General features: G+C 70.3%; 1 protein-coding gene across 1 annotated transcript in view; it reads right to left on the bottom strand.

The window, feature by feature from the left end:
* PLEC (plectin) overlaps positions 1 to 26427 on the bottom strand; it is a 128071-nt gene that overhangs the window by 70766 nt on the left and 30878 nt on the right. The window contains exons 2-18 of the mRNA XM_071805556.1: positions 23008 to 23069; positions 21109 to 21198; positions 19075 to 19152; positions 18875 to 18967; positions 18586 to 18752; positions 17322 to 17437; positions 17144 to 17250; positions 16326 to 16445; positions 15733 to 15828; positions 13993 to 14120; positions 12168 to 12261; positions 11937 to 12091; positions 10405 to 10696; positions 8423 to 8500; positions 4797 to 4958; positions 1595 to 1699; positions 12 to 107 (exon numbers count right to left, since the gene is read on the bottom strand). Coding sequence (XP_071661657.1) covers positions 12 to 107; positions 1595 to 1699; positions 4797 to 4958; positions 8423 to 8500; positions 10405 to 10696; positions 11937 to 12091; positions 12168 to 12261; positions 13993 to 14120; positions 15733 to 15828; positions 16326 to 16445; positions 17144 to 17250; positions 17322 to 17437; positions 18586 to 18752; positions 18875 to 18967; positions 19075 to 19152; positions 21109 to 21198; positions 23008 to 23069 — 2039 coding nt within the window. The remainder of the gene's footprint in view (positions 1 to 11; positions 108 to 1594; positions 1700 to 4796; positions 4959 to 8422; positions 8501 to 10404; positions 10697 to 11936; positions 12092 to 12167; positions 12262 to 13992; positions 14121 to 15732; positions 15829 to 16325; positions 16446 to 17143; positions 17251 to 17321; positions 17438 to 18585; positions 18753 to 18874; positions 18968 to 19074; positions 19153 to 21108; positions 21199 to 23007; positions 23070 to 26427) is intronic.

Genomic DNA, 26427 nt, shown 5'->3' on the forward strand with positions numbered 1-26427 from the left:
AACCCCCGTACCTGGAAGTAGGCGCTGTTCTCCTTCAGATGCGCCTCGATGCAGCAGCACAGCTGGAGCATCCAGCTCCACTGGGTCTGCAGCGCCGCCTGGAACGCCTGAGTGGGGACATGGGACATGGGACATGGGACATGGGACATGGGACACGGGTCACCTGCCCGTGCTGCCACCGCCACCAGCATGGCCACCAGCATCGCCACCGGCACTGCCACTGCCACCGGTATCACCACCGCCACCGGCATCGCCACCGGCACCAACCAGCCACCCAGACACCCCTGGCCCCCCTCAGCCCCCCAAGAGCCTCTCCAGGCCCCATGGCTCCCCCCCAGCTCCCCAAGACCCCCACAGTCACCCTGGCACCCCTCGGTCCCCCAAGAGCCCCCGGGTCCCCTCAGCCCCCCTCGGTCCCCCAGGGGAGCCTCCAGGTCCTCCAGGTCCCCTCAGCACCCCCTGACCTCCCAGACCCCTCTTAGACACTCAAGACCCCCCAACCCCTCCCAGATCCCCCCATACCAGCCCTGGCCCCCCAGGCCCCCTCTGGGACCCCCAAAGACCCCCCATATTCCCCCTGGCCCCCCAGACCCCTCTCAGACCCCCCAGATCCCCCCATACCATCCCTGGCCCCCCAGACCCCTCTGGGCCCCACAAAGACCCCCCATGCCCCTCAGGGACCTCAAACCTGCCCAGGCCCCCCAGGCCCCCCATGGCCCCCAACCCCACCTCCAGCGTGTGCCGTGCTGGGTGCTCACCCGCTGACACCCCCCCCCAGGTCCCCCATCACCCCCATGGTCCCCCATGACCCCCAACCCCACCTCCAGTGTGTGCTGCACCGGGTGCTCATCCTGCTGACAACCCCCATGACCCCCATGGCCCCCCAGGCCCCCCATGGCCCCACCTCCAGCGTGTGCCGCGCCAGGTGCTCGTCCCGCTGACAACTCCCCCATGACCCCCCATGGCCCCCCAGGACCTCCCATGGCCCCCCAGGAACCTCCATGTCCCCCCATGGCCCCACTTCCAGCATGTGCCGCACCAGGTGCTCGTCCCCCTGACAACCCCGCATGACCCCCCATGGTCCCCCAGGACCCTCCATGGCCCCCCATGAACCTCCATGTCCCCCCATGGCCCCACTTCCAGCGTGTGCCGCACCAGGTGCTCGTCCCCCTGACAACCCCGCATGACCCCCCATGGTCCCCCAGGACCCTCCATGGCCCCCCATGGCCCCCCAGGAACCTCCATGTCCCCCCATGGCCCCACTTCCAGCGTGTGCCGCACCAGGTGCTCGTCCCACTGACAACCCCCCATAACCCCCATGGCCCCCCAGGACCCTCCATGGCCCCCCAGGCCCCCCATGGCCCCACTTCCAGCGTGTGCCGCGCCGGGTGCTCGTCCCGCTGACAACCCCCCATAACCCCCCATGACCCCCATGGCCCCCCAGGACCCCTCACGGCCCCCCAGGCCCCCCATGGCCGCACCTCCAGCGTGTGCCGCGCCGGGTGCTCGTCCCGCTGACAACCCCCCATGACCCCCCATGACCTCCATGGCCCCCCAGGCCCCCCATGGCCCCCCAGGCCCCCCATGGCCGCACCTCCAGCGTGTGCCGCGCCGGGTGCTCGTCCCGCAGCAGCCGCTCCCCCGAGCTCTGCAGCTCCTTGATGCGCCGCTCCCGCAGCTCCAGCTCCCGCATCAGCGCCTGCGCGGGCACCGACAGGTGCGTGGACGTGTGTCCGGCCATGGATGTCTGTCCGGCCACGGACGTGTGTCCAGCCGTGCATGTTATGTGTGTCTGTCTGTGTGTCTGTGCATGTCTGCCTGTCTACACGTCTGTGCACCTGTCTGTGTGTCCATCTGTGTGTCTGTCTGCAGGTCCGTGCACCTGTCTGTGTGTCCATCTGTGTGTCTGTCTGCAGGTCTGTGCACCTGTCTGTGTGTCCATCTGTGTGTCTGTCTGCAGGTCTGTGCACCTGTCTGTGTGTCCATCTGTGTGTCTGTCTGCATGTCTGTGCACCTGTCTGTGTGTCCATCTGTGTGTCTGTCTGCAGGTCTGTGCACCTGTCTGTGTGTCCATCTGTGTGTCTGTCTGCAGGTCCGTGCACCTGTCTGTGTGTCCATCTGTGTGTCTGTCTGCAGGTCCGTGCACCTGTCTGTGTGTCTGTCTGTGTGTCTGTCTGCATGTCTGTGCACCTGTCTGTGTGTCCATCTGTGTGTCTGTCTGCAGGTCTGTGCACCTGTCTGTGTGTCCATCTGTGTGTCTGTCTACACGTCTGTGCACCTGTCTGTGTGTCCATCTGTGTGTCTGTCTGCATGTCTGTGCACCTGTCTGTGTGTCCATCTGTGTGTCTGTCTGCATGTCTGTGCACCTGTCTGTGTGTCCATCTGTGTGTCTGTCTGCATGTCTGTGCACCTGTCTGTGTGTCCATCTGTGTGTCTGTCTGCAGGTCCGTGCACCTGTCTGTGTGTCCATCTGTGTGTCTGTCTGCAGGTCCGTGCACCTGTCTGTGTGTCCATCTGTGTGTCTGTCTGCAGGTCTGTGCACCTGTCTGTGTGTCCATCTGTGTGTCTGTCTGCAGGTCCGTGCACCTGTCTGTGTGTCCATCTGTGTGTCTGTCTGCAGGTCTGTGCACCTGTCTGTGTGTCCATCTGTGTGTCTGTCTGCAGGTCCGTGCACCTGTCTGTGTGTCCATCTGTGTGTCTGTCTGCATGTCTGTGCACCTGTCTGTGTGTCCATCTGTGTGTCTGTCTGCATGTCTGTGCACCTGTCTGTGTGTCCATCTGTGTGTCTGTCTGCATGTCCCTGCACCTGTCTGTGTGTCCATCTGTGTGTCTGTCTGCAGGTCTGTGCACCTGTCTGTGTGTCCATCTGTGTGTCTGTCTGCAGGTCTGTGCACCTGTCTGTGTGTCCATCTGTGTGTCTGTCTGCAGGTCCGTGCACCTGTCTGTGTGTCCATCTGTGTGTCTGTCTGCAGGTCCGTGCACCTGTCTGTGTGTCCATCTGTGTGTCTGTCTGCAGGTCTGTGCACCTGTCTGTGTGTCCATCTGTGTGTCTGTCTGCAGGTCTGTGCACCTGTCTGTGTGTCCATCTGTGTGTCTGTCTGCAGGTCCGTGCACCTGTCTGTGTGTCCATCTGTGTGTCTGTCTGCAGGTCTGTGCACCTGTCTGTGTGTCCATCTGTGTGTCTGTCTGCATGTCCCTGCACCTGTCTGTGTGTCCATCTGTGTGTCTGTCTGCAGGTCTGTGCGTCTGTGTGTCTGTCTGTCCGTCTGTGTGTCCCTGGGGCTGCAGCCCCTCCTGCCCCCACCCCAGGGACCCTGCGACTGCTGGGGACACGGGGGTCTCAGGGGACAGGAAAGGGACACAGGGGTCTCAGGGGGTGTCAGGGAGGGGACACGGGGGCTGGGGGGGACAGGGAGGGGACACGGGGGTCTCAGGGGACAGGGAGGGGACACGGGGGTCTCAGGGGGTGTCAGGGGGTCTCAGGGTGCTCAGCCTCAGCACACAGATGCGGTTCCCGTCAGTGACAGCGCGAGGGGACAAGGACTCTGGCCCGATCAGGGAGGGCGGGCAGAGCTGGTGGCAGGAGGGGACAGAGCGGGGCTGGAGCTGCAGCACAGCGTGGGGACACGGCAGGGACAGCAGAGCGTGGGGACACAGCAGGGATGGGGACATGGCAGGGACAGCGCAACACGGGGACATGGCAGGGACAGCAGAGCGTGGGGACATGGCAGGGACAGCACAGCATGGGGACACGGCAGGGACAGGGACACGGCAGGGACAGCAGAGCGTGGGGACACGGCAGGGACAGCACAGCGTGGGGACATGGCAGGGACGGTGACATGGCAGGGATGGTGACACAGCAGGGACAGCACAGCGCAGGGACACAGCAGGGACGGCGCAGTACAAGGACATGGCAGGGACAGCAGAGCAGGGTGACGTGTCAGGGACGGTGACACGGCAGTGACAGCATGGCACGGGGACACAGCAGGGACAGCAGGCTGGGCTGGCACAGCGGGCAGGGGTGGCCAAAGAGCATCTTCGGCCACAGGGTGCGGGGGCACCTTAAAAATCTGTCACCACCGGGACACGGGGACAGGGACTGTGCAGGGACCGCTCTGTGCAGGGACAGGGACTGTGCAAGGACAGGGACAGCGACACACAGGGACAGGGACAGGACCGCACAGGGCAAGAGCATGCAGGGACAGGGAGGGACAGGGACAGGACCGTGCAGGGACAGGGACAGGGACAGGCACACCCAGGGACAGGGACAGGGCCGCACAGGACAACAACGTGCAGGGACAGGGAGGCACAGCGACAGGACTGTGCAGGGACAGTGACAGGCAGGGACAGGGAGGGACAGGGACAGATAGGGACAGGGACATGCAGGGACAGGGACAGGCACATGTAGGGACAGGGCCAGACCTGCGCAGGGCAGGGACGGGGACAGTCACACCCAGGGACAGGGACAATGACACTCAGGGACGGACAGGGACAGTGACACTCAGGGACAGGGAGGGACAGTGACACACAGGGACAGGGAGGGACAGTGACATGTAGAGCCAAGGAGGGCCAGGGCCCGGCCCATGCGGGGCCAAGGTCAGTGACACCTGGGGCCAGGGACAGTGACCCCGTGGCCGGAGACAGTGCCCCCCGTGGCCAGGGACAGTGCCCCCCGTGGCCAGGGACAGTGCCCCCCTGTGGCCAGGGACAGTGCCCCCCTGTGGCCAGGGACAGTGCCCCCCTGTGGCCAGGGACAGTGTCCCCGTGGCCAGCGCGCCCGTGTCCCCCGTGGGTACCGAGTAGCTGTCCTTCTTGGCCGCCATGTTGGGGTTGCGGTCGCTCCAGTCGAACGTCACCTCCTCCTCCTCCTTCTCGTTGAGCCACATGAGCTCCTTGGTGGCGGCGCCGACGAAGCCGTGCAGGCTCTCCAGCTGCCGCAGCCGCGCCCGCGACGAGCTCTGCGGGACGGGGGGGCTGTCACCCCAGCTGCACCCAGCTGCACCCAGCTGCACCCAACTGCACCCAACTGCACCCCAGCTGCACCCAAACCCGGGACGAGCTCTGCGGGACGGTGGGGCTGTCACCCCAACTGCACCCCAACTGCACCCAACTGCACCCAACTGCACCCAACCGCACCCAAACCCGCGACGAGCTCTGCGGGACGGGGGGGCTGTCACCCCAGCTGCACCCCAACTGCACCCAACTGCACCCAACTGCACCCAACTGCACCCAACTGCACCCAAACCCGCGACGAGCTCTGCGGGACGGGGGGGCTGTCACCCCAACTGCACCCCAACTGCACCCAACTGCACCCAACTGCACCCAACTGCACCCAAACCCGCGACGAGCTCTGCGGGATGGGGGGGCTGTCACCCCAACTGCACCCCAACTGCACCCAACTGCACCCAACTGCACCCAACTGCACCCAAACCCGCGACGAGCTCTGCGGGACGGGGGGGCTGTCACCCCAACTGCACCCAACTGCACCCAACTGCACCCAAACCCGCGACGAGCTCTGCGGGATGGGGGGGCTGTCACCCCAACTGCACCCCAACTGCACCCAACTGCACCCAACTGCACCCAACTGCACCCAAACCCGCGACGAGCTCTGCGGGACGGGGGGGCTGTCACCCCAACTGCACCCAACTGCACCCAACTGCACCCAAACCCGCGACGAGCTCTGCGGGATGGGGGGGCTGTCACCCCAACTGCACCCCAACTGCACCCAAATGCACCCAACTGCACCCCAACTGCACCCAAACCTGCACCCAAACCCAGGACGAGCTCTGCGGGACGGGGGGGCTGTCACCCCAACTGCACCCAACTGCACCCAACTGCACCCAACCGCACCCAAACCCGCGACGAGCTCTGCGGGACGGGGGGGCTGTCACCCCAGCTGCACCCCAACTGCACCCAACTGCACCCAACTGCACCCAAACCTGCACCCAAACCCGTGACGAGCTCTGCGGGACGGGGGGGCTGTCACCCCAGCTGCACCCAGCTGCACCCAACTGCACCCAAACCTGCACCCAAACCCGGGACGAGCTCTGCGGGACGGGGGGGCTGTCACCCCAACTGCACCCCAACTGCACCCAGCTGCACCCAACTGCACCCCAACTGCACCCAAATGCACCCAACTGCACCCCAACTGCACCCAAACCTGCACCCAAACCCAGGACGAGCTCTGCGGGACGGGGGGGCTGTCACCCCAACTGCACCCCAACTGCACCCAGCTGCACCCAACTGCACCCAACTGCACCCAAACCTGCACCCAAACCCGTGACGAGCTCTGCGGGACGGGGGGGCTGTCACCCCAACTGCACCCCAACTGCACCCAACTGCACCCAGCTGCACCCAACTGCACCCAACTGCACCCAAACCCGCGACGAGCTCTGCGGGACGGGGGGGCTGTCACCCCAGCTGCACCCAACTGCATCCAACTGCACCCAAACCTGCACCCAAACCTGCACCCAAACCCGTGACGAGCTCTGCGGGACAGGGGGGCTGTCACCCCAACTGCACCCCAACTGCACCCAACTGCACCCAACTGCACCCAACTGCACCCCAACTGCACCCCAACTGCACCCAAACCCGGGACGAGCTCTGCGGCACAGGGGGTGCTGTCACCCCAACTGCACCCCAACTGCACCCAACTGCACCCAGCTGCACCCAACTGCACCCAACTGCACCCAAACCTGCACCCAAACCCGCGACGAGCTCTGTGGGACGGGGGGGCTGTCACCCCAGCTGCACCCAACTGCACCCAACTGCACCCAAACCTGCACCCAAACCCGTGACGAGCTCTGCGGGACAGGGGGGCTGTCACCCCAACTGCACCCCAACTGCACCCAACTGCACCCAGCTGCACCCAACTGCACCCAACTGCACCCAACTGCACCCAAACCCGCGACGAGCTCTGCGGGACGGGGGGGCTGTCACCCCAGCTGCACCCAACTGCACCCAACTGCACCCAAACCTGCACCCAAACCTGCACCCAAACCCGTGACGAGCTCTGCGGGACGGGGGGGCTGTCACCCCAGCTGCACCCCAACTGCACCCAACTGCACCCAACTGCACCCAAATGCACCCAACTGCACCCCAACTGCACCCCAGCTGCACCCAAACCCGGGACGAGCTCTGCGGCACAGGGGGTGCTGTCACCCCAACTGCACCCCAACCTGCACCCAAACCCGGGACGAGCTCTGCAGCATGGAGGGGCTGCACTGAGACCCCAACTGCACCCCAAACTGCACCCAAACCTGCACCCCCTGTGACCCCCAAACCTGCACCCCCAAACCTGCACCCCCAAAACCTGCACTCCAAACTGCACCCAAACCTGCACCCCAAAACCTGCACCCCAAAACCTGCAACCCCCGGGTCCTGCACCCTCCCCCTCCCCATCCTCCTCCCTGCACATCTCCCCCATCTCACACCCGCCCCCCCGCAGGCCCCCCCATGTCACACATCCCCCCTCCACAAGACCCCCATGCCACAACCCTCCCCACCCCCAAAGGTGACCCCCATGTCCCACATCCCCCTCTGCAGGTCCCCCCACGTCCCACATCCCCCTCTGCAGGTCCCCCCATGTCCCACATCCCCCCTGTGTCCCTGTGTCCCCCTATGTCCCACATTCCCCCCCCTGCAGGTCCCCCCATGTCCCATACCCCCCACCGTGTCCCCGTGTCCCCTCATGTCCCACCCCCACCCTGTCCCCTTGTCCCCCCATGTCCCACATCCCCCTGTGTCCCCCCATGTCCCACACCCCCCCATGTCCCCGTGTTCCCCCATGTCCCTGTGCCCCCCATGTCCCACCCCCCCGTGTCCCCCCATGTCTCACATCTCCCCCATGTCCCTGTGTCCCCCCATGTCCCACCCCCTCGTGTCCCCCGTGTCCCCCATGTCCTACCTCCCTCGATGTCCCGTGTCCCCCCATGTCTCACATCCCCCCTGTGTCCCTGTGTCCCCCCATGTCTCACGTCCCCCCTGTCCCCGTGTCCCCCCATGTCTCACGTCCCCCCTGTGTCCCCCCATGTCTCACATCCCCCCTGTGTCCCCGTGTCCCCCATGTCCTACCTCCCCCTGTGTCCCCGTGTTCCCCCATGTCCCACATCCCCCCTGTGTCCCCATGTCCCCCCATGTCCCACCCCCCCGTGTCCCCCCATGTCTCACATCCCCCCTGTGTCCCCGTGTCCCCCATGTCCTACCTCCCCCTGTGTCCCCGTGTTCCCCCATGTCCCACATCCCCCCTGTGTCCCCGTGTTCCCCCATGTCCCACATCCCCCCTGTGTCCCCGTGTCCCCCCATGTCCCACCCCCCCGTTCCCCCCATGTCTCACATCCCCCTCGTGTCCCCGTGTCCCCCATGTCCCACATCCCCCCCGCGTCCCCGTGTCCCCCATGTCCCCGTGTCCCCCCGCTCTCACCAGCAGCGCGCCGTACTGCAGGTCCAGCTTGCCCAGGCACTCGCGGTAGGCGCTGCGGGGCCCCGGGGACAGCTGCGCCTGGGGGACGCAGAGTGAGCGCGGGGACCCCCACCAGCCCTGGGACAGCAGCCCCCAGCCCCCCCCACCCAGGGGGCCCGGGGGAGACCCCAACACGGGGAGGGCGAGATGGGGGCAGCGCCCGCTCCCATTGCTGGGCATGGGTGTGGGGGGCAGCGGGCGACCTGGGGGCCCAGCGCACGGGGGGGCTGGGAGGGACGGCTGCTCTGCCCAGAGCCCCCGCCAGCCGAGCACACACCTGGCGCCCTGGGGACCCCCGGGAGCGGGGCTGGGGGCACAGGACAAACCTGAGGGGTTTGGGGACCCCCGGGAGCAGGGCTGGGGGCACAGGACAGACCTGAGGGGTTTGGGGACCCCCGGGAGCGGAGCTGGGGGCACAGGGCGGACCTGAGGGGTTTGGGGACCCCCGGGAGTGGGGCTGGAGGCACAGGGCGGACCTGAGGGGTTTGGGGACCCCCGGGAGCGGGGCTGGGGGCACAGGACAGACCTGAGGGGTTTGGGGACCCCCGGGAGTGGGGCTGGAGGCACAGGGCACACCTGAGGGGACCCCCGGGAGCAGGGCTGGAGGCACAGGGCGGACCTGAGGGGTTTGGGGACCCCCCAGGAGCGGGGCTGGGGGCACAGGGCACACCTGAGGGGTTTGGGGACCCCCGGGAGCAGGGCTGGGGGCACAGGGCGGACCTGAGGGGTTTGGGGACCCCCAGGAGCAGGGTTGGGGGCACAGGGCGGACCTGAGGGGTTTGGGGACCCCCAGGAGCAGGGTTGGGGGCACAGGGCGGACCTGAGGGGACCCCCAGGAGCAGGGGAAGCCCTGGGGAACCCCAGAACCAAGGGCAGGGGCAGCCCTGGGGTCTCAGGGACCCCCGGGAGCAGGTCCAGGGGCAGCCCTGGGGGACCCTGGGAACAGGGGTGGGGGCAGACCCAGGGATCTTGGGGACCCCAGGAGCAGGGGCAGTCCTGAGGGTTTTGGGGACCCCCAGGAGCAGGGCCAGGGGCAGACCTAGGGGACCCCAGGAGCAGAAGGAGACCCAGGGGTCTTTGGAACCCCCAGGAGCAGGGGTGAGGGCACCCCCAGGGGTTTTGGGGACCCCCAGGAGCAGGGGTGAGGGCACCCCCAGGGGTTTTGGGGACCCCCAGGAGCAGGGGCAGCCCTGGGGGTTTCAGGGACCCCCAGGAACAGGGGTGGGGGCAGCCCCGGGGGTCTTTGGGAACCCCAGAAGCAGGGGCAGCCTTAGGGGACCCCCAGGAGCAGAAGGAGCCCCAAGGGTCTTTTGGACCCCCAGGAGCAGGGGCAGCCTTAGGGGACCCCCAGGAGCAGAAGGAGCCCCAGAGCTCTTTGGGACCCCAGGCGCAGGGGCAGTCCCAGGGCTCTTTGGGACCCCCATGACCAGAGGCAGCTCCAGGGCTCTTTGGGACCCCAAGGAGCAGGGGCAGCCCTAGGGTATCCCCAGGAGCAGAGGGAGCCCCGGGGGTCTTTGAGACCCCCAGGAGCAGAAGGAGACCCAGGGGTCTTTGGGACCCCCAGGAGCAGGGGCAGCCCCAGGGGTCTTGGGGACCCCCGGGAACAGGGGCAGCCCCAGGGCTCTTTGGGACCCTGTATGCAGGGTCACCCCCAGGGGTCTTGGGGTCCCCCAGGAGCAGGGGCAGCCCAGGGCTCTTTGGGACCCCGTGCGCAGGGTCACCCCCAGGGGTCTCGGGGTCCCCCAGGCGCAAGGGCAGCCCCAGGGCTCTTTGGGAACCCCAGGTGCAGAGGTAGCCCAGGGCTCTTTGGGACCCCGTGCGCAGGGTCACCCCCAGGGGTCTTGGGGTCCCCCAGGTGCAGGGGCAGCCCGGGGCTCTTTGGGACCCCGTGCGCAGGGTCAGCCCCGGGCTCTCTGGGACCCGAGCGCGGGGTCCCCGCTCACCTCGTCGGCGCGGGCGCGCTCGATCTTGGCGCGGAACTCCTCGATGGAGTGGTGCAGGCCGCGGTGGCCGCCCAGCTGCGCCTCCACGGTGGGCAGGTCCACCCCCCACTCCGCCGCCGCCAGCCGCCGCTGGTTCTCCTCCACCCAGCCCAGCAGGTCCTGCAGGTACCGCAGCGGCGCCTCGTCCGGCTCCGCACGCGCCCGCTGCGCCGGCACCGCCGCCACCCCCGACTTCAGGCGCAGGTTGAACTCGGTGCGGATGGCCACCAGGCGCTCGTGCAGGCGGTACACCCTGCGGGCAGCGGCGCGTCGGCACGGGGCGCGGGGACAGCGGGGGACACGGGACAGCGGGGGGACACGGGACAGCGGGGGGACACGGGACAGCGGGGGACACGGGGACAGCGGGGGGACACGGGACAGCGGGGGGCACGGGGACAGCGGGGGACACGGGGACAGTGGGGGACACGGGGACAGCGGGGGGACACGGGACAGCGGGGGACATGGGGACAGCGGGGGGAATAGAGGAAAGATGGACACAGGGGACATGGGGACATTGGAGGGACATGGGAAAACGGAATAGAGGAAAGAAGAAATAGAGGGAAAGAGAGAATAGAGGGACACTGGGGACATTGGAGGGACAAGGGGGCATAGAGGTCAGGGGTGAAATAGAGGGAAAGAGGGACAGGGGGCACAGGGGACATGGATGGAAAGGGGGGCGCAGGGGACATACAAAGCAAAGGGGACATGGGGAGCACAAAGGACATGGGGGGCATGGAAGACATGGGGGACATGGGGAGCACAGGGGACATGGGGAGCACAGGGGACATGAGAGTCACGGGGGACGTGGAGGACACAGAAAATGTGGGGCACGACGGACATGGAGGCTAAGGGGGATATGGGGTGCACAGGGGGCACAGGGCACGTGGGGGACACAGGTGACACAGGGGCACAGGTGACACGGGGACACACGTGACGGGGGGGCACAGCCAGACAAGCACCAGGGCGCCCAACGTGGGACACAGCACGTGGGACACGGCACGTGGGACACGGCACACGGGACACGGCACACGGGTCCCAGTGGGGCAGCCCCACGGGTCCCGGCGCACGGCAGCCCCACGGGTCCCAGTGCACGGCAGCCCCACGGGTCCCGGCATGGCAGCCCCACGGGTCCCGGCGCGGCAGCCCCATGGGTCCCAGTGCACGGCAGCCCCACGGGTCCCGGCATGGCAGCCCCGCGGGTCCCGGCGCGGCAGCCCCACGGGTCCCGGTGCGCGGCAGCCCCACGGGTCCCGGTGCGGCAGCCCCACGGGTCCCGGTGCGGCAGCCCCACGGGTCCCGGTGCACGGCAGCCCCACGGGTCCCGGTGCGCGGCAGCCCCACGGGTCCCGGTGCGCGGCAGCCCCACGGGTCCCGGTGCGCGGCAGCCCCACGGGTCCCGGTGCGGCAGCCCCACGGGTCCCGGTGCACGGCAGCCCCACGGGTCCCGGTGCACGGCAGCCCCACGGGTCGGGTCCGGCGCGGCGTGGCCGTACCTGCGGTACATCTGCTCGCCCTGGGGGTGCCGCCCGTCCTTGAGGGTCTGCACGTCGTTGAAGAGCAGCCGGATCATGGCGTCCGCCTTGTCCAGGTCCCGCTCCACCTCGGCCGCCTTCTGCGGCGCCTTCCCCGCGTTCAGCAGCCGGATGTCCTGGGGGGGACACGGTCAGGGCCACGGGGGGACACGGGCAAGGGCAAGGCGGGACCCCGGCGGTGTCCCCGCTCACCGACTGCAGCAGAGTGTCAGCCTGGTTGAGCTGCTCCTCGCACAGCCCCGACTCCATCTGCAGCTTGCTGACGATGCGCTGCAGCCGCTCCAGCCTGCGGGGACACGGGGACACGGGGACACGGGGACACGGGGACAGGGTCAGCACCGGGCACCGACCCCACCTGCCCACGGCACGGTCCTCACCCATGGGCACTGATCCTGTCCATGCACAGCACCGAACCCACCCCACGCAGCACAGATCCTGCCCGTGTGGCACAGACCCTGCCCGCGCAAGGCACTGATCCTGTCCCTGCATAGCGTGGACCCCAGCCATGCACAGTGCAGATCCCATCCATGCACACGCAGCACAGGCTTTGTGCCAGCACAGCACAGATCCCTCCGCTGCATGGCACAGATCCTGTCCATGCACAGGGTGGATCCCATCCATGTGGCACAGATCCTGTCCATGCACAGGGTGGATCCCATCCATGTGGCACAGATCCTGTCCATGCACAGGGTGGATCCCACACATGTGGCACAGATCCTGTCCATGCACAGCATGGATCCCGTCCATGTGGCACAGATCCTGTCCATGCACAGCATGGATCCCGTCCATGTGGCACAGATCCTGTCCATGCACAGCATAGATCCTGCCCATGTGGCGCTGATCCTGCCCATGTGGCGCTGATCCCGCCCACCCACACGCAACCCGGACAGTACAGATCCCAGCCCTGCCTGGCATGGATCCCATTCATGCACAGCCCAGTTCCCACCCCATCCAGCCCAGATTCAGCCACATGGGGCACAGATCCCATCCCCGCCCAGATCCAGTCCATGGGGCACAGATCCCATCCCTGCCCATGGGGCACGGATCCCATCCCCGCCCAGATCCAGCCCATGGGGCACGGATCCCATCCCCGATCCCGCCCCCGCCCAGCCGGATCCGCCCCCGCACGCCCAGCAGCGACTGTGCCCGCCCAGCCCCGATCCCGCCCCTGCGGCCCCGGATCCCAGATCCCAGCCCTGCCTGGGCCAGAAGCCCCGTCCCGCTCCCTGTCCCCATCCCCATCCTCATCCCCATCCCGTCCCGCTCCCTGTCCCCATCCCCATCCCACCATCCCCATCCCGTCCCGTTCCTGTCCTCATCCCCATCCTCATCCCCATCCCGTCCCGCTCCCTGTCCCCATCCCCATCCCACCATCCCCATCCCGTCCCGCTCCCAGTCCCCATCCCCATCCCACCATCCCCATCCCGTCCCGCTCCCTGTCCCCGTCCCTGTCCCCATCCCCGTCCCGCTCCCTGTCCCCGTCCCCATCCCATCCCGTCCCGCTCCCCCTCCCGCCCCTCATCCCCACGCCGCTCCACCCCCGGGCGGGCTCCAGCCCCTCCCGCCCTGTCCCCCCCTCCCACCTGCGCTGCCACCACCTCCCCGCGCTCCGCTGCGAGCCCCCCGGGCCGGGCCAGACCGAGCCGAGCGGAGCCGAGCAGAGCCCGGCAGAGCCGAGCCCGGCCCAGCCCAGCCCAGCCCAGCCCAGCCCAGCCCGGGCTGCGCTCTACCCCGCGGCCGCGCTGACGTCCCGGAGCCCGTGACTCACTCACCCCGCGGCTCCACCGCCGGGGGGGGCCGGGGGGGCCGGGACGCCCCACCCGGCCCGGCCCAGCCCCGCGGTTTGGCTGCGGGGAGCGGGAGCGGCGCCAGCGCAGCGCGGCCCCCCCGGCCGCACGCGGACCCGACGGTGCCCCCCGCACCGATGTGTCCCCATCCCAGTGACATCCCCCGGCCAGTGCCCCCCCACGCCGGGTCCCCCATCCAGTGCCCCCCCGGCGGGCCCCCCCGCACTCGCCTCTCGAACTCGGCCCGCAGCAGCTTCTCCCGCTCCAGCACGGCCACGTGCAGTTTGCCCCATTCCTTCTCCACGTCCAGCGGGTGGTACCCGGGGGGCACCTTCAGCTGCCCCGACTGCACCGCACCCTGCGTGTGCCCCCCATCGTCAGAGCCCGAGCGGGACCGCGGGGCGAGGGCAAGACCCGGGGTGGGGGGTGAGGGCAGGATCCGTGGTTGGGGACAAGGGCAGGATCCTGGGGCTGGGGGGCGAGGGCAGGACCCGGGGTGGGGGGTGAGGGCAGGATCCTGGGCTTGGGGATAAGGGCAGGACCCAGGGTTGGGGACGAGGGCAGGATCCTGGGGTTGGGGACGAGGGCAGGATCCTGGGGTTGGGGACGAGGGCAGGATCCTGGGGCTGGGGGGCGAGGGCAGGATCCTGGGGCTGGGGGACGAGGGTAGGACCCGGGGTGAGGGGTGAGGGCAGGATCCTGGGGTTGGGGATAAGGGCAGGACCCAGGGTTGGGGACGAGGGCAGGATCCTGGGGTTGGGGACGAGGGCAGGATCCTGGGGTTGGGGACAAGGGCAGGATCCTGGGGCTGGGGACGAGGGCAGGATCCTGGGGTTGGGGATAAGGGCAGGACCCAGGGTTGGGGATAAGGGCAGGACCCAGGGTTGGGGACGAGGGCAGGATCCTGGGGTTGGGGACGAGGGCAGGATCCTGGGGTTGGGGACGAGGGCAGGATCCTGGGGTTGGGGACAAGGGCAGGATCCTGGGGCTGGGGACGAGGGCAGGATCCTGGGGTTGGGGATAAGGGCAGGACCCAGGGTTGGGGATAAGGGCAGGACCCAGGGTTGGGGACGAGGGCAGGATCCTGGGGCTGGGGACGAGGGCAGGATCCTGGGGTTGGGGACGAGGGCAGGATCCTGGGGTTGGGGACGAGGGCAGGATCCTGGGGTTGGGGACGAGGGCAGGATCCTGGGGCTGGGGACGAGGGCAGGATCCTGGGGCTGGGGACGAGGGCAGGATCCTAGGGCTGGGGACGAGGGCAGGATCCTGGGGCTGGGGGATGAGGGCAGGATCCTGGGGCTGAGGATAAGGCCAGGACCTGGGGTGGGTGCGAGGGCAGGACCCAGGGTTGGAGAGAAGGGCAGGATCGTGGAGTTGGGGGGCAAGGGCAGGACCCCAGGGCCACATCCCGGCAGCTCCAGACCAGAGGAGCACCCCAGAACCCCCAGTCCCCCCCCAGCACTCCAGACCCTTGGGACCCCCAGCACCCTAGGACCCCTGGACCCTCAGAATTCCAGTCCCTTGGGACCCCCAGTCCCTCCCAGTATCCCAGGCCCCTGAGAACTCCAGCCCCTTGGGACCCCCAGAGTCCTGGGTCCTCCAGGCCCCCCCATGCATCAGGACCCTGGCCCCCCCACCACCTTGGGATCCCCAAAGCCCTGGGACCCCAGCCCCTCAGGATTCCAGCTCCCTGTGACCCCCAGCACCCTGGGATCCCGGATCCCCTGGGACCCCCAGTCTCCCCCCTGCCCTGGCACCCCGGGACCCCCAGGCTCCCCAAAGCTCCCCAGGACCCCAGACCCTTGGGACCCCCAGCACATTGGAACCCCCCCCAGGACCTCCAAGCACTCAAGGACACTGGACCTATGGGACCCCCAACCCCCTGCAAGCCCCAGGGCCCCCCCAGTGCCCCCGGCCCCCCTGTCCCCAGGCCCCCAGCCCCGCGGGACCCGGCCGGCGGTGCCGCGCACCTCCAGCGCCTGGAAGATGGCCTTGGAGCGGTTCTTGTCGGCCTCCTTGGCCGGCAGCTCCGTCTCCTTGAACTTGAGGAACTGGCGCCAGAGGATCTGCCGAGAGGGGGCGGTTCAGGGGGGCAGCGCGGAGCCCCCCGGGTCCCCTCGCGACCCCTGCGCGGGTGACACCCCCCCCAGCCACTTTCCATGCGTGTGCAGCGGGGAAGGAAGGGGCCGGGCAGGAGCTGGTGTTTGCCACCGGTGACTCATGGCAGCCTGGAAACTCTGAGTCAGCGGGGCCCTCCCTGCCCGGGGAACCCCGGCTCCGCCGCGGCACAGCACGGCACGGAGCCCCACGGTTCCCCCGCCCCATGGCACCGAGCCCCCTGCCCCACGGCTCCTGGCCAGGCTGTGCTGGGGGCCGGCAGAGCCGCAGCACCGGCTGGGTCCCGCGGCACAGCGGCGCTGGGTGCGTGCCGGCCCGGCGCTGCCCGCTCCAGGCATGCGGCAGCCCACGGCCGGGCCGCCCGCCAGCTGGGCCGGCGCCAGGGCTCCCGGGCAGCGGCTCCGCGTCTCATCCCGCGCCAGCGCCGCGGCACCGGCTCCCTCACCTCGATCTCCTCGTAGCTGGCGGGGAAGCGGCGCTCCTCGAACAGCACCGTGTGCTGGCGCAGCCACTGCAGCAGCACCGTCACCAGCTCGTAGTACTCCTGCCAGCGCAGCTGCAGCTCCTGGGGACGCACACGGACGTGTGGGGACGGGGACGCACAATGGGAGGGCAACGTGGGGACGGGGAAACGTGAAGAGGGGGACACACGTGGGGATGGGGACGCACAAGGGGCCGGGGACACGTGGGGATGGGGATGCATGTGGGGATGGGGACACGTGGGGATGGGGATGCATGTGGGGATGGGGATGCACGTGGGGAGGGGGACGGACGTGGGGAGGGGGACGGACGTGGGGACAGGGAAACATGGGGATGGGGATGCACGTGGGGAGGGGGACACATGTGGGGACAGGGAAACGTGAAGAGGGGGACACACACGGGGATGGGGACACACGTGGGGATTGGGAAACATGGGGATGGGGATGCACGTAGGGAAGGGGACATATGTGGGGACAGGGAAACATGGGATGCACGTGGGGACAGGGAAACTTGAAGAGGGGGACACACATGGGGACAGGGACACACGAGGGGCTGCGGACACGTGGGGATGGGGACGCACGTGGGGATGGGGACACGTGGGGATGGGGACGCACGTGGGGATGGGGACGCACGTGGGGATGGGGACGCACGTGGGGATGGGGACGCACAAAGGGAGGGAGGTGCACAAGGGGAGGGTTCGTGGGGATGTGACACACGGGGCCAGGGACACGTGGGGCCGTGTGCCATGGGGGGGACACCCGCGTGCCCCGGCCCCCGACTCACGTTGGCCTTGACGCCGTCCTGCACCTCGGGCACGCGCGGCATGGCGTCGTACAGCGACGACACGTAGGTGATGATGGACTTCTCGTCCGGCTGCGGCACGTCCACGTCTGCGGAGCGGGGCGGTGAGGGGGGCACCGGACCCCGCGGGGGACCCCCCGGGCACCGCCCCCGCACCAACCTTCGGGGTCCAGCAGCCGCGTCACCCCCAGGTCCCGCTCGGCCACGGTGAAGGCCTGGTCCAGGTTCTCCAGGTTGCTCTGGCGGTAGACGCGGTTCATGTCGATCAGCATCGGCCTGCGGGCGGCGGCGCGGGTCAGGGTCCCAGCGGGGACGCCGCGCGGTGGGGACAGGGACCGGCGGGGACAGGGACCGGCGGGGACAGGGACCGGTGGCAGTGTCCTCTGTCCCACGGCGCGGGGTCCGGCAGCCACAGCACCGGCTGCTCAGAGGAACCCTGGGGGTGGTGGGTCCTGCACCCCTGCCCATGCTGCCCGTACCCCTGCCCATGCTGCCTGCACACCCCGAGCCGCCCCACACCCTGCACCCCCCACCCTGCCCCACGGCACCAGCAGGACCCCCAGCCCATGGGCACCGCGAGCCAGGGACCCCCCAGCATCCCCACGCAGGGCCCTGGCACAGGGGGTGTCCCCGTGTCCCATGTCCCCAGTGTGTCCCCACGTCCTCCCATGCCCCGGCGCCTACAGCTCCCGGAGCCGCAGGCTGCGCTGGATGGAGTAGAAGGAGCCGGTGACGCCGGTGGCCGTCGGGTGCTCGGGGAAGTCCTCGCAGAGCATCACCACCCCGGCGCCCGGCCCCGGTGCCGAGCTCCCCGCGCCACGGTGCCGCGGCTGCTTCCTGGCCCGACGCCGCCCGTGCCGCTCCATGCCGGGGCCGCCGAGCTCCTGCCGCGGCGGCAGCGCGGTGCGGAGTGCCGCACGGCACCGGTGCTTCCCCCGCCCCGCCCGGCTGTGCCGCACGTACTTGTACTCCCGGCGGCACCATGGCCCCGGCAGAGCCCGCGGGGACCTGCCCGCCGCGCCCCGGCACGCCGCGCGGCACCGCGCCCGCCGCCGCGGGGAGCAACGCCTGCCCACGCAGGCCGCGGGTCGGCGGGAGCGTGGGAAGGCGGTGGAGCCGTGCGGCTCCCCGTGCTGCCGCGGCGCTGCCGATGGGCCGGGGCTTGCCCGGAGCACGTGCCCGCGGCACCGCAGAGCGGGATCGGTACGGCCGGCCCCGGCGAGCTCGCGCCTGCCCCACGCGCGGCATCACCCGGCACCACCAATAGCTGCCGGCGCCAGGTCCTGCCAGCGCGGCTGCCACGAACGGGGACGTGGGGACACGGGAACCGGGTCCCTGCCCGGGAGCCCCGTGCCGCAGGCAGTTTGGCACTGCCCGCTCGGGCGCTGCCCCGGCGCACGGCGAGGAGCCGCCGCGGCACCTACTTGTGCCGGTGGATGATGGCGTTGAAGAGGCGGCCGTCGCGCCAGCTGGTGGTGAAGTTGTCGCAGCGCAGGCCCTGGTAATCCTCCACCATGCGCTGCGACCACAGCAGCAGCTTCTCCTTGGCCGTCATGTCCTCCGACTGCCCCGTCACCTGGATGTCCGAGATCTGCGGGGACACGGCGGTGATGCCGGGCACGGCCCCACGGCGCTGCCGCCCTCCCACCGCGGCCCCCGCCGCCGCCCCACACCAGGCGCCAAACCCACAGCGGTGCCGGCGCCGGCGCTGACCTGGAAGTGCAGGATGATGGTCCAGATGAGCCCCAGGGTCAGCTTGGGGTTCCCGTCGGCGATGTCATCGTTGCGGATGTTCACCAGCTTCACCTGCGGGGACAGCCGGGGCTGCAGGGGGCGGCGCCAGCCCGGGGACCGGGGGTACCAGGGGTCCCGGGGGTCCCGGGGGTCTCGGGGGTCCCGTGTCCCCCCCTCACCTGCCGGTGTTTCAGGTAGTTGAGGGCGATCTGCACGTTCTGCAGCTTGTGGAAGCGCATCCGGCCCTTCTCGCGGGGCTGCGGGGACAGAGCCGTGAGCTGCGGCACAACCGGCACCACCGGGTGCTCGGCACCATGACCCCCCCGCCCCTCCCCGCTCCCCGCGTGCCGGTGCCACCCGCCCGCCGCGCTCTGTCCCCACGGGGAGGGGACGCCCCTGCCCACCCCGGCAAAGCCCCCAGCCCCAACCGGCACCGCGCCGGGGCCACCGCGGTGCTGCCGAGGGAAGCCGAGCGCCACGCAGGGCCGGAGCCGTGCCTGCGGAAACCCCCCCCATCCCCCGGCACCAGCGCTGCCAAACCGCGGCAGCTGCCTGCGCAGGCTCTGCCAGACCCGGCCAAGGTGCCACCATGCGGAGCTGCCAGGAAATCCTGTGCCCGTCCCCGGGGCCGCGGGCAGGAAGCAGCACCGGGCCGGACAATGGCGAGCGCGGCAGCCGAGCCGCCGGATCCGGCACCTGCTCGGCCCGGCCATGCACGAGCGCAGGCCCCACGGCATCGGCACAGCCAGATGCACGGCACAGCCAGACCCACGGCACTGGCACAGCCAGACCCACGGCACAGGCACAGCCAGACCCACAGCACTGGCACAGCCAGACCCATGGCACAGGCACAGCCAGACCCACAGCATGGCATGACCAGACCCACGGCACGGCCACACCCATGGCACAGCCATAGCCAGACCCACAACACCAGCATGGCCAGATCCACAGCAGCACTACAGCTGGACCCATGGCACTGGCACAGCCAGACCCACGGCACAGCCACACCCATGGCACAGCCATAGCCAGACCCACGACACCAGCTTGGCCAGACCCACAGCAGCACTATAGCCAGACCCATGGCACTGGCACAGCCAGACCCACAGCCCTGGCACAGCCCAGCCCGGCTCTGCCCCTGCCCGCGGCGCCCCGGCAGCACCGCTGGCCCTGCCCTCGCGCGCTCCTCGCCGCACGTCCCGCCCGTGCCGATGTGGCAAGGCCGCGCTGGAGCCGGCACGTGGCTCCTGGCACGCTCCAGTCTCACCCCATTGCTCCCCGGCACGCTCCAGTCTCACCCCATGGCTCCCTGGCACGCTCCAGTCTCACCCCATGGCTCCCCGGCACGCTCCAGCCCCTCCCATGGCTCCCATGGCTCCAGTCCCTCCCGTGGCTCCGGTCGCACCGCAGGCAGGGACCGGCAGCCCCCATGCTGGGTGACCCCAGCAGGAACCTCCCCCCACGTCCCCATGGCAGCTCCTGCCAGTCCCCCAGCCCCCGGTGACGCCGTCGCTCCCGACAGCGGCCGCCGGAGCCCCCGGTGCCGCTCGGTCTGTCCCCCAGGGTCCCGGTGGCAGAGCCGGGGCGGCCGCGGCGCCACCCATCACCAGAGCATCCCTGCGGAGCCGTGCGGCACGCGGTGCCGGGAGCCCCGCGGCGCAGCTCCCGGTGACGCCGCATCCCATCTCGGCGCTGCAGGCGCGGCCCGGCCCGGGGAACCCGCCCCACGGCGCTGGGCTCGGCCGGGCCGCGGTGCCGGCGCGGCGGGGACGGCGCGGCCGCGGGGGACGGCGCGGGGACGTCTCGCCATGCGGGGCCATGCGGAGAGCGAACGGCAGAACCACCACTCACCAACCGCAAGTTCCTGATCACGTCGCGCTCCCTCGGCTGCCCCGGCAGAGCAGGAGGAGGCGGCGCGGCGGGGACGGGACGGGACGGGACGGTCAGGACGGGGCCCAGCGGAGAAGCGGAGTCACCAAAGCAAAGAGACGTCGGCTGTTAGAGGCTGCGGTGGGGCGGGGGTGCGGGGGCCCGGCGCGGTGCGGCCGCTCGCCGGGACGGGCCAAACCGGGAAGAGGCGGAGAAGCGGGAGCAGAGAGAGCAGAGAGAGCGGAGGCCGGGGCGGCCCGGCCGGGGTGGTGGAGCCGGGGGCGGTGGAGCCGGGGGCGGCGGAGCCGGGGGCGCGGGCGGCGCGGCGGCGGTTGGGCGGCACCTACCAGCGTGTCCCCCGACAGCACCTCCAGCAGCGAGATGAGGTTGTGCCCATCGCGCAGATCCTCGTAGAGGTCGTTGACGTGACGCTGCGCCTGCGGGACCGGGACGGCGTCACCGCGGGGCCGGCAGCCGCGGACCCCCGCCCCGCAGCCGGTGCACACGTCCCCAAGCACAGCCCGGTGTCCCCAGCCTGTGTCCCCCCAGCACACACGGCAGCTCCCCCCGTGCCCCACGGAGCGGTGACTGTGCCGGCTGTGGCATCGCTCTGGCAAATGTGGAAACCCGCTGCCCCCATGCTGGGGGGCTCAGATCCGCTGCCCCCGTGCTGGGGGGCTCAGACCCACTGCCCCCCAGCCCTGGCAGCCATGAGGGGTCAGACCCACTGTCCCCATGCTGGGAGGATCAGACCCACTGCCCCCCAGCCCTGGCAGCCATGGGGGCTCAGACCCGCTGCCCCCATGCTGGGGGGGTCAGACCTGCTGCCCCCCAACCCAGCAGCCATAGGGGCTCAGACCCGCTGCCCCTGCCCCGGCAGCCATGGGGGTCAGACCCACTGCCCCAATGCTGGGGGGGTCAGACCTGCTGCCCCTGCCCCAGCAGCCATGGGGCTCAGACCCACTGTCCCCCAACCCAGCAGCCATGGGGGTCAGACCCGCTGCCCCTACCCTGGCAGCCATGGGGGTCAGACCCACTGCCCCCCGTCCCAGCAGCCATGGGGGCTCAGAGCCACTGCCCCCATGCTGTGGGGGTCAGACCCACTGCCCCCCATCCCAGCAGCCATGGGGGCTCAGACCCGCTGCCCCCACCCTGGCGGGGTCAGACCTGCTGCCCCCATGCTGGGGGGGTCAGACCCGCTGCCCCCCACCCCGGCAGCCATGGGGGTCAGGCCAAGCATGGGGGAAAGTGTGAGAAGAGCGGAGCGGGGGCAGCGGGACAGACAGACCTACCTCTGCTCGCCAGTGCTGCGGGGGGAGAGAGAGAGAGAGACAGGGGGGTCAGGACAGGCAGCGAGAGGAGGCGGCCGGGGGGGCAGGGGACAGGACCTGCCCGGGCAGCCCAAGCCGGTGCTGGCACCACGGCGCCGATGGCACCGGGCCGGGCGCTGGCGCGCGGGGACACGTCTGTGCCGGGGCTGGGGAGATGCCTCGGCGCGTGCCAGGAGCTGCCGTGGCGCTGTGCCCGCCGTGCCGTGGGGACAGGCACCGGCACGCTGGCGGGGCCCCGGCGCCGTTTGGCCCCGGCACAGGGAGGAGTGGGGACAGCGGGACAGGGGCGCCGGGCAGGCACGGAGCCCGGGGGCGGGAGGCAGCCCGGTGCCCAATGGAAGCGCCGGTGGTGCCGGGGGGGCAGGGAGCCCCATGGAGCTGCCAGGATCCCAGCACCAAAGGCCACAAAAGGTCCCCTTGTGCCCAGGGCCGGGACACGGACCCCCTGGAGCACGTGGACCCACAGCCGGCACGGCCATGGGACGGCACAGCCCCCGGCACAGGGAGGGCACAGCCCCCACCACGGTCATGGGATGGCACAGCCCCCACCATAGCCATGGGATGGCACAGCCCCTGGCACAGGGAGGGCACAGCCCCCACCATGGCCATGGGACGGCACAGCCCCTGGCACAGGGATGGCACAGCCCCCACCATGGCCATGGGACGGCACAGCCCCTGGCACAGGGATGGCACAGCCCCCACCATGGCCATGGGACGGCACAGCCCCTGGCACAGGGAGGGCACAGCCACAGGATGGCCGTGGGATGGCACAGCCCCGGCACAACCGGACAGGGGACTTCGCTGCCCAGGTCTCTGCCGCGCTGGCACACTGCGTTTGCACCTGGGGACGCTCCGGTGCTGTCCCCGGCACAGCGGCACTGCCAGCCCGCGGCTCTCCGGCCGTGTGTGCCGTACCTTGATGAGGTGCTTGTTGACCCATTTGGTGAAGGTTTTCTTCTGGACGCGGTCCCGTTCATCTGCAAGAGAGCAGAGCGCAGGGTGAGGGCCGCAGGAAGCGCTGAGCAACGGCTGCGGCGCGCGGTGACTCACGCGGCGGCGAGGGGAAGGAAACGGTTAACGGGACGGGCCCCTGCGTGCCTGCGGCACCGCGGTGCCAGCGCCCGCGATGAGCAATGCCGGGGGTGCCCGGCCCTGCCCGACACCCCCACCGCAGCAGAGCCCGGGAGCCGCCCCGGCGCAGCCCCCGGCACCAGGAGCTGCGTGGTACGGCATTGGGACGGGCCCAGGGGTGTCTGCACCCCAACTGTGACATGTCTGGGATGGGGACGGGCCCAGGGGTGTCTGCACCGGCACGGCCCCCGGCACGGCACCATCGCCCCGAGCACGGCCCACGGGGCGTCTGCCCCACGGCAGCTGCAGGTGCTGCACCCTCACCCAGCCAAACCAGTACGGGACGGGATGAGCCCACGGCCAGTCTGCACCCACCCGGCCCCGCCGCGAGGGTCTGGGGTGCAGCTGAGCCTGGGGGTGTCTGCACCAGCACGGCACCATCACCGCGAGTGGGGCGTGTTGGGGACCAGGGGCTGTCTGCACCGGCACAGCCCCCGGCACAGCCCCATCACCGCGAGTGGACGTGTTGGGGACCAGGATGAACCCAGGGGGTGTCTGCACCAGCACATCTCCTGGCACGGCACCATCACCACAAGTGGGACGTGTTGGGGACCAGGACACACAGCCCCTGGCACGGCACCATCACTCCAAGCAGGACACATTGGGGACCGGGGGGTGCCTGCATCGGCACAGCCCTGGCACAGCCCCATCACCACGAGTGGGACGTGTTGGGGACCGGGATGAACCCAGGGGGTGTCTGCACCGCACAGCCCCGGCACAGCCCCATCGCCACGAGTGGGACGTGTTGGGGATCGGGATGAACCCAGGGGGTGTCTGCACCGCACAGCCCCAGCACAGCCCCATCACCACGAGTGGGACGTGTTGGGGATCGGGATGAACCCAGGGGGTGTCTGCACCGCACAGCCCCGGCTGCAGCCCCAGGCCCAGGGTTGCTCTATGGGGTGGGGGTGGCCCTGGGGTGGCTCCTCTGGGGACACCCGGATTTGATGTGGGGTGCGGCTGCTCTCCCCACTGCTGGGCAGCGCAGGCAGAGCCCGGGCCCCTCGGCTGCCCGTGGTGCAGGCAGGGCCGGGGCCGAGGGGCGGCACGGTGCCCCCTGCCCGCTGCCCGGCCCAGGGGATGGGGACGGGGGACACAGGGGCCGGGGGACACAGGGGCCGGGCACCCGGCTGGGATTGCCCGCACCCAGGGGGCACGGCCCCAACTCCCCGCTAACGAGCACCCACCCTGTGCATCCCATCCCTGCAGCCCACTAACGGGCACCCACACGTGCAGCCTGCTAATGAGCACCGATCCCCTGCATGTCGCGCTAACGGGAACCCATCCCTTGCACCTCACTAATGAGCATCCACCCTGCACATCCCACTAATGAGCACCCACCCCCTGCACCCCACTAATGGGCACCCACAAGTGCAGCCCACTAATAGGCGCTCACCCCCTGTGCCCCACTAACACGCACCCATCCCCTGCACCTCACTAATGAGCATCCACCCTGCACATCCCGCTAATGAGCACCCATCCCCTGCCCTGCACCCCACTAACAGGCACCCACATGTGCACCCCACTAACGGGCACTCATGCCTTGCACCCCACTAACAGGCACTCATCCCGCTAATGAGCATCCACATATGCAGCCCGCTAATGAGCACCTATCCCCTGCATATCCCATCCCCTGCACCCCGCTAACGGGCACCCCCATCACCCCGGGGGCACCGCGCCCCCCTCGCCCCCAGTGTCACGGCGGCGCTGGTGCCAGGCTCAGCCAGCACCCGCCGGGTTCGGTGGCGGGAGGGGACACCTCGGGCACACGGGGTGATGCCACCAGCCCCACGGCCGCCGCCCCACAGCAACCACCCCCCGGGGCCGCTGCGATCCGGCGGGGCCGGGATGGTGCGTGCCCGGTCCTGCCCGCCGGAGCGTGCCGGGATCTGCCCACGCAGCGCCCGGCGCCCGCCCCGCACCCCCGGGACACCGGGCACCCCGAGCCGCGGGACATCGGGCACCCGAGCCCACGGGACACCGGGCACCCGAGCCCACGGACCCCACGGGGACCCCGCGGCGGCGGGCGGGGAGCGCGGCAGGAAGGAAGCGTGCGGGGCGCGCTCGCTCGGCGGGTACGTGCGCACCGGGGCGGGCGGCCCCACCGCCACACCCCGCCCGCGGGACCTGCACCCCAAATCCCCGGCACCCAGGTGAGCCCGGGCCGGCGGCACCCGCCCCGCGGCGGGACGAGGGCCGGGCCACGGGCGGGACCCACGGGCAGGACCCACGGCCACGCCGCAGGCAGGACGGGCAGGGCGTGGGAGGAAGTGGCGGCACCGCGGGCAGGGCTGGCGGCAGCGCCCGGGGCTGCCACGGCGGGGGGGACAGAGACAGGCGTGCGACACGGGGACCCCACACCCCGACTGCTTGGACATGGGGGGCAGCCGGTCCTGGCCCACATCACCAGCTCCGGCCCCATGGTCCTGCCCCACAGCCCGCTCTGGGGACACCGCCCCAGCGTGGGGGTCTGACCCATAGCCCGCCCTGGGGACACCGCCCCAGCGTGGGGTTCTGACCCATAGCCCGCCCTGGGGACACCGCCCCAGCGTGGGGGGGTCTGACCCATAGCTCGCCCTGGGGACACCGCCCCAGCATGGGAATCTGACCCTGGGGACACCGCCCCACATCAGAATCTGCCCCACAGCACGCTCTGGGGACACTATCCCAGCGTGGGGGTCTGCCCCATAGCCTGCCCTGGGGACACCACCCCAGCGTGGGGGTCTGTCCCTGGGGACACCGCCCCACATCAGAATCTGCCCCACAGAGCGCTCTGGGGACACCGCCCCAGCGTGGGGGTCTGTCCCTGGGACACGGCCCCAGCGCGGGGTCCGGGCCGCTGTGGGGCGCAGGGACCCGCAGCGCAGTGGGGCGCCCGCAGCCCCGCGTCGCGGTACCTTTCCTGCCCTCCGAGGCGCGCAGCACGGCCAGGTACAGGTTGTCCTCGGAGCCCGAGCGCTGTCCCCCGGCCAGAGCCTCCTCCTGGCTGCGCAGCCGCTGCCGGGACATGGTGCTGCCGCGCTGAGCCCCGACTCAGCTCAGCTCAGCGCAGCTCAGCTAAGCCCAGCTCAGCCCAGCCCGGCCCGGCGCCGCTCCGCCCGCTGCCGGCAGCTCTGGGGCGGCCCCGGGGAGGAGACTGGGGTTCCCTCCCCCCGCCCCGGCCCACAGGAAACCTCCAGCCCGCGGCCTTAACCCTCCCCTGCC

Source organism: Patagioenas fasciata, chromosome 2, assembly GCF_037038585.1.
Source record: "Patagioenas fasciata isolate bPatFas1 chromosome 2, bPatFas1.hap1, whole genome shotgun sequence".
NCBI classification, from domain to species: Eukaryota; Metazoa; Chordata; class Aves; order Columbiformes; family Columbidae; genus Patagioenas; species Patagioenas fasciata.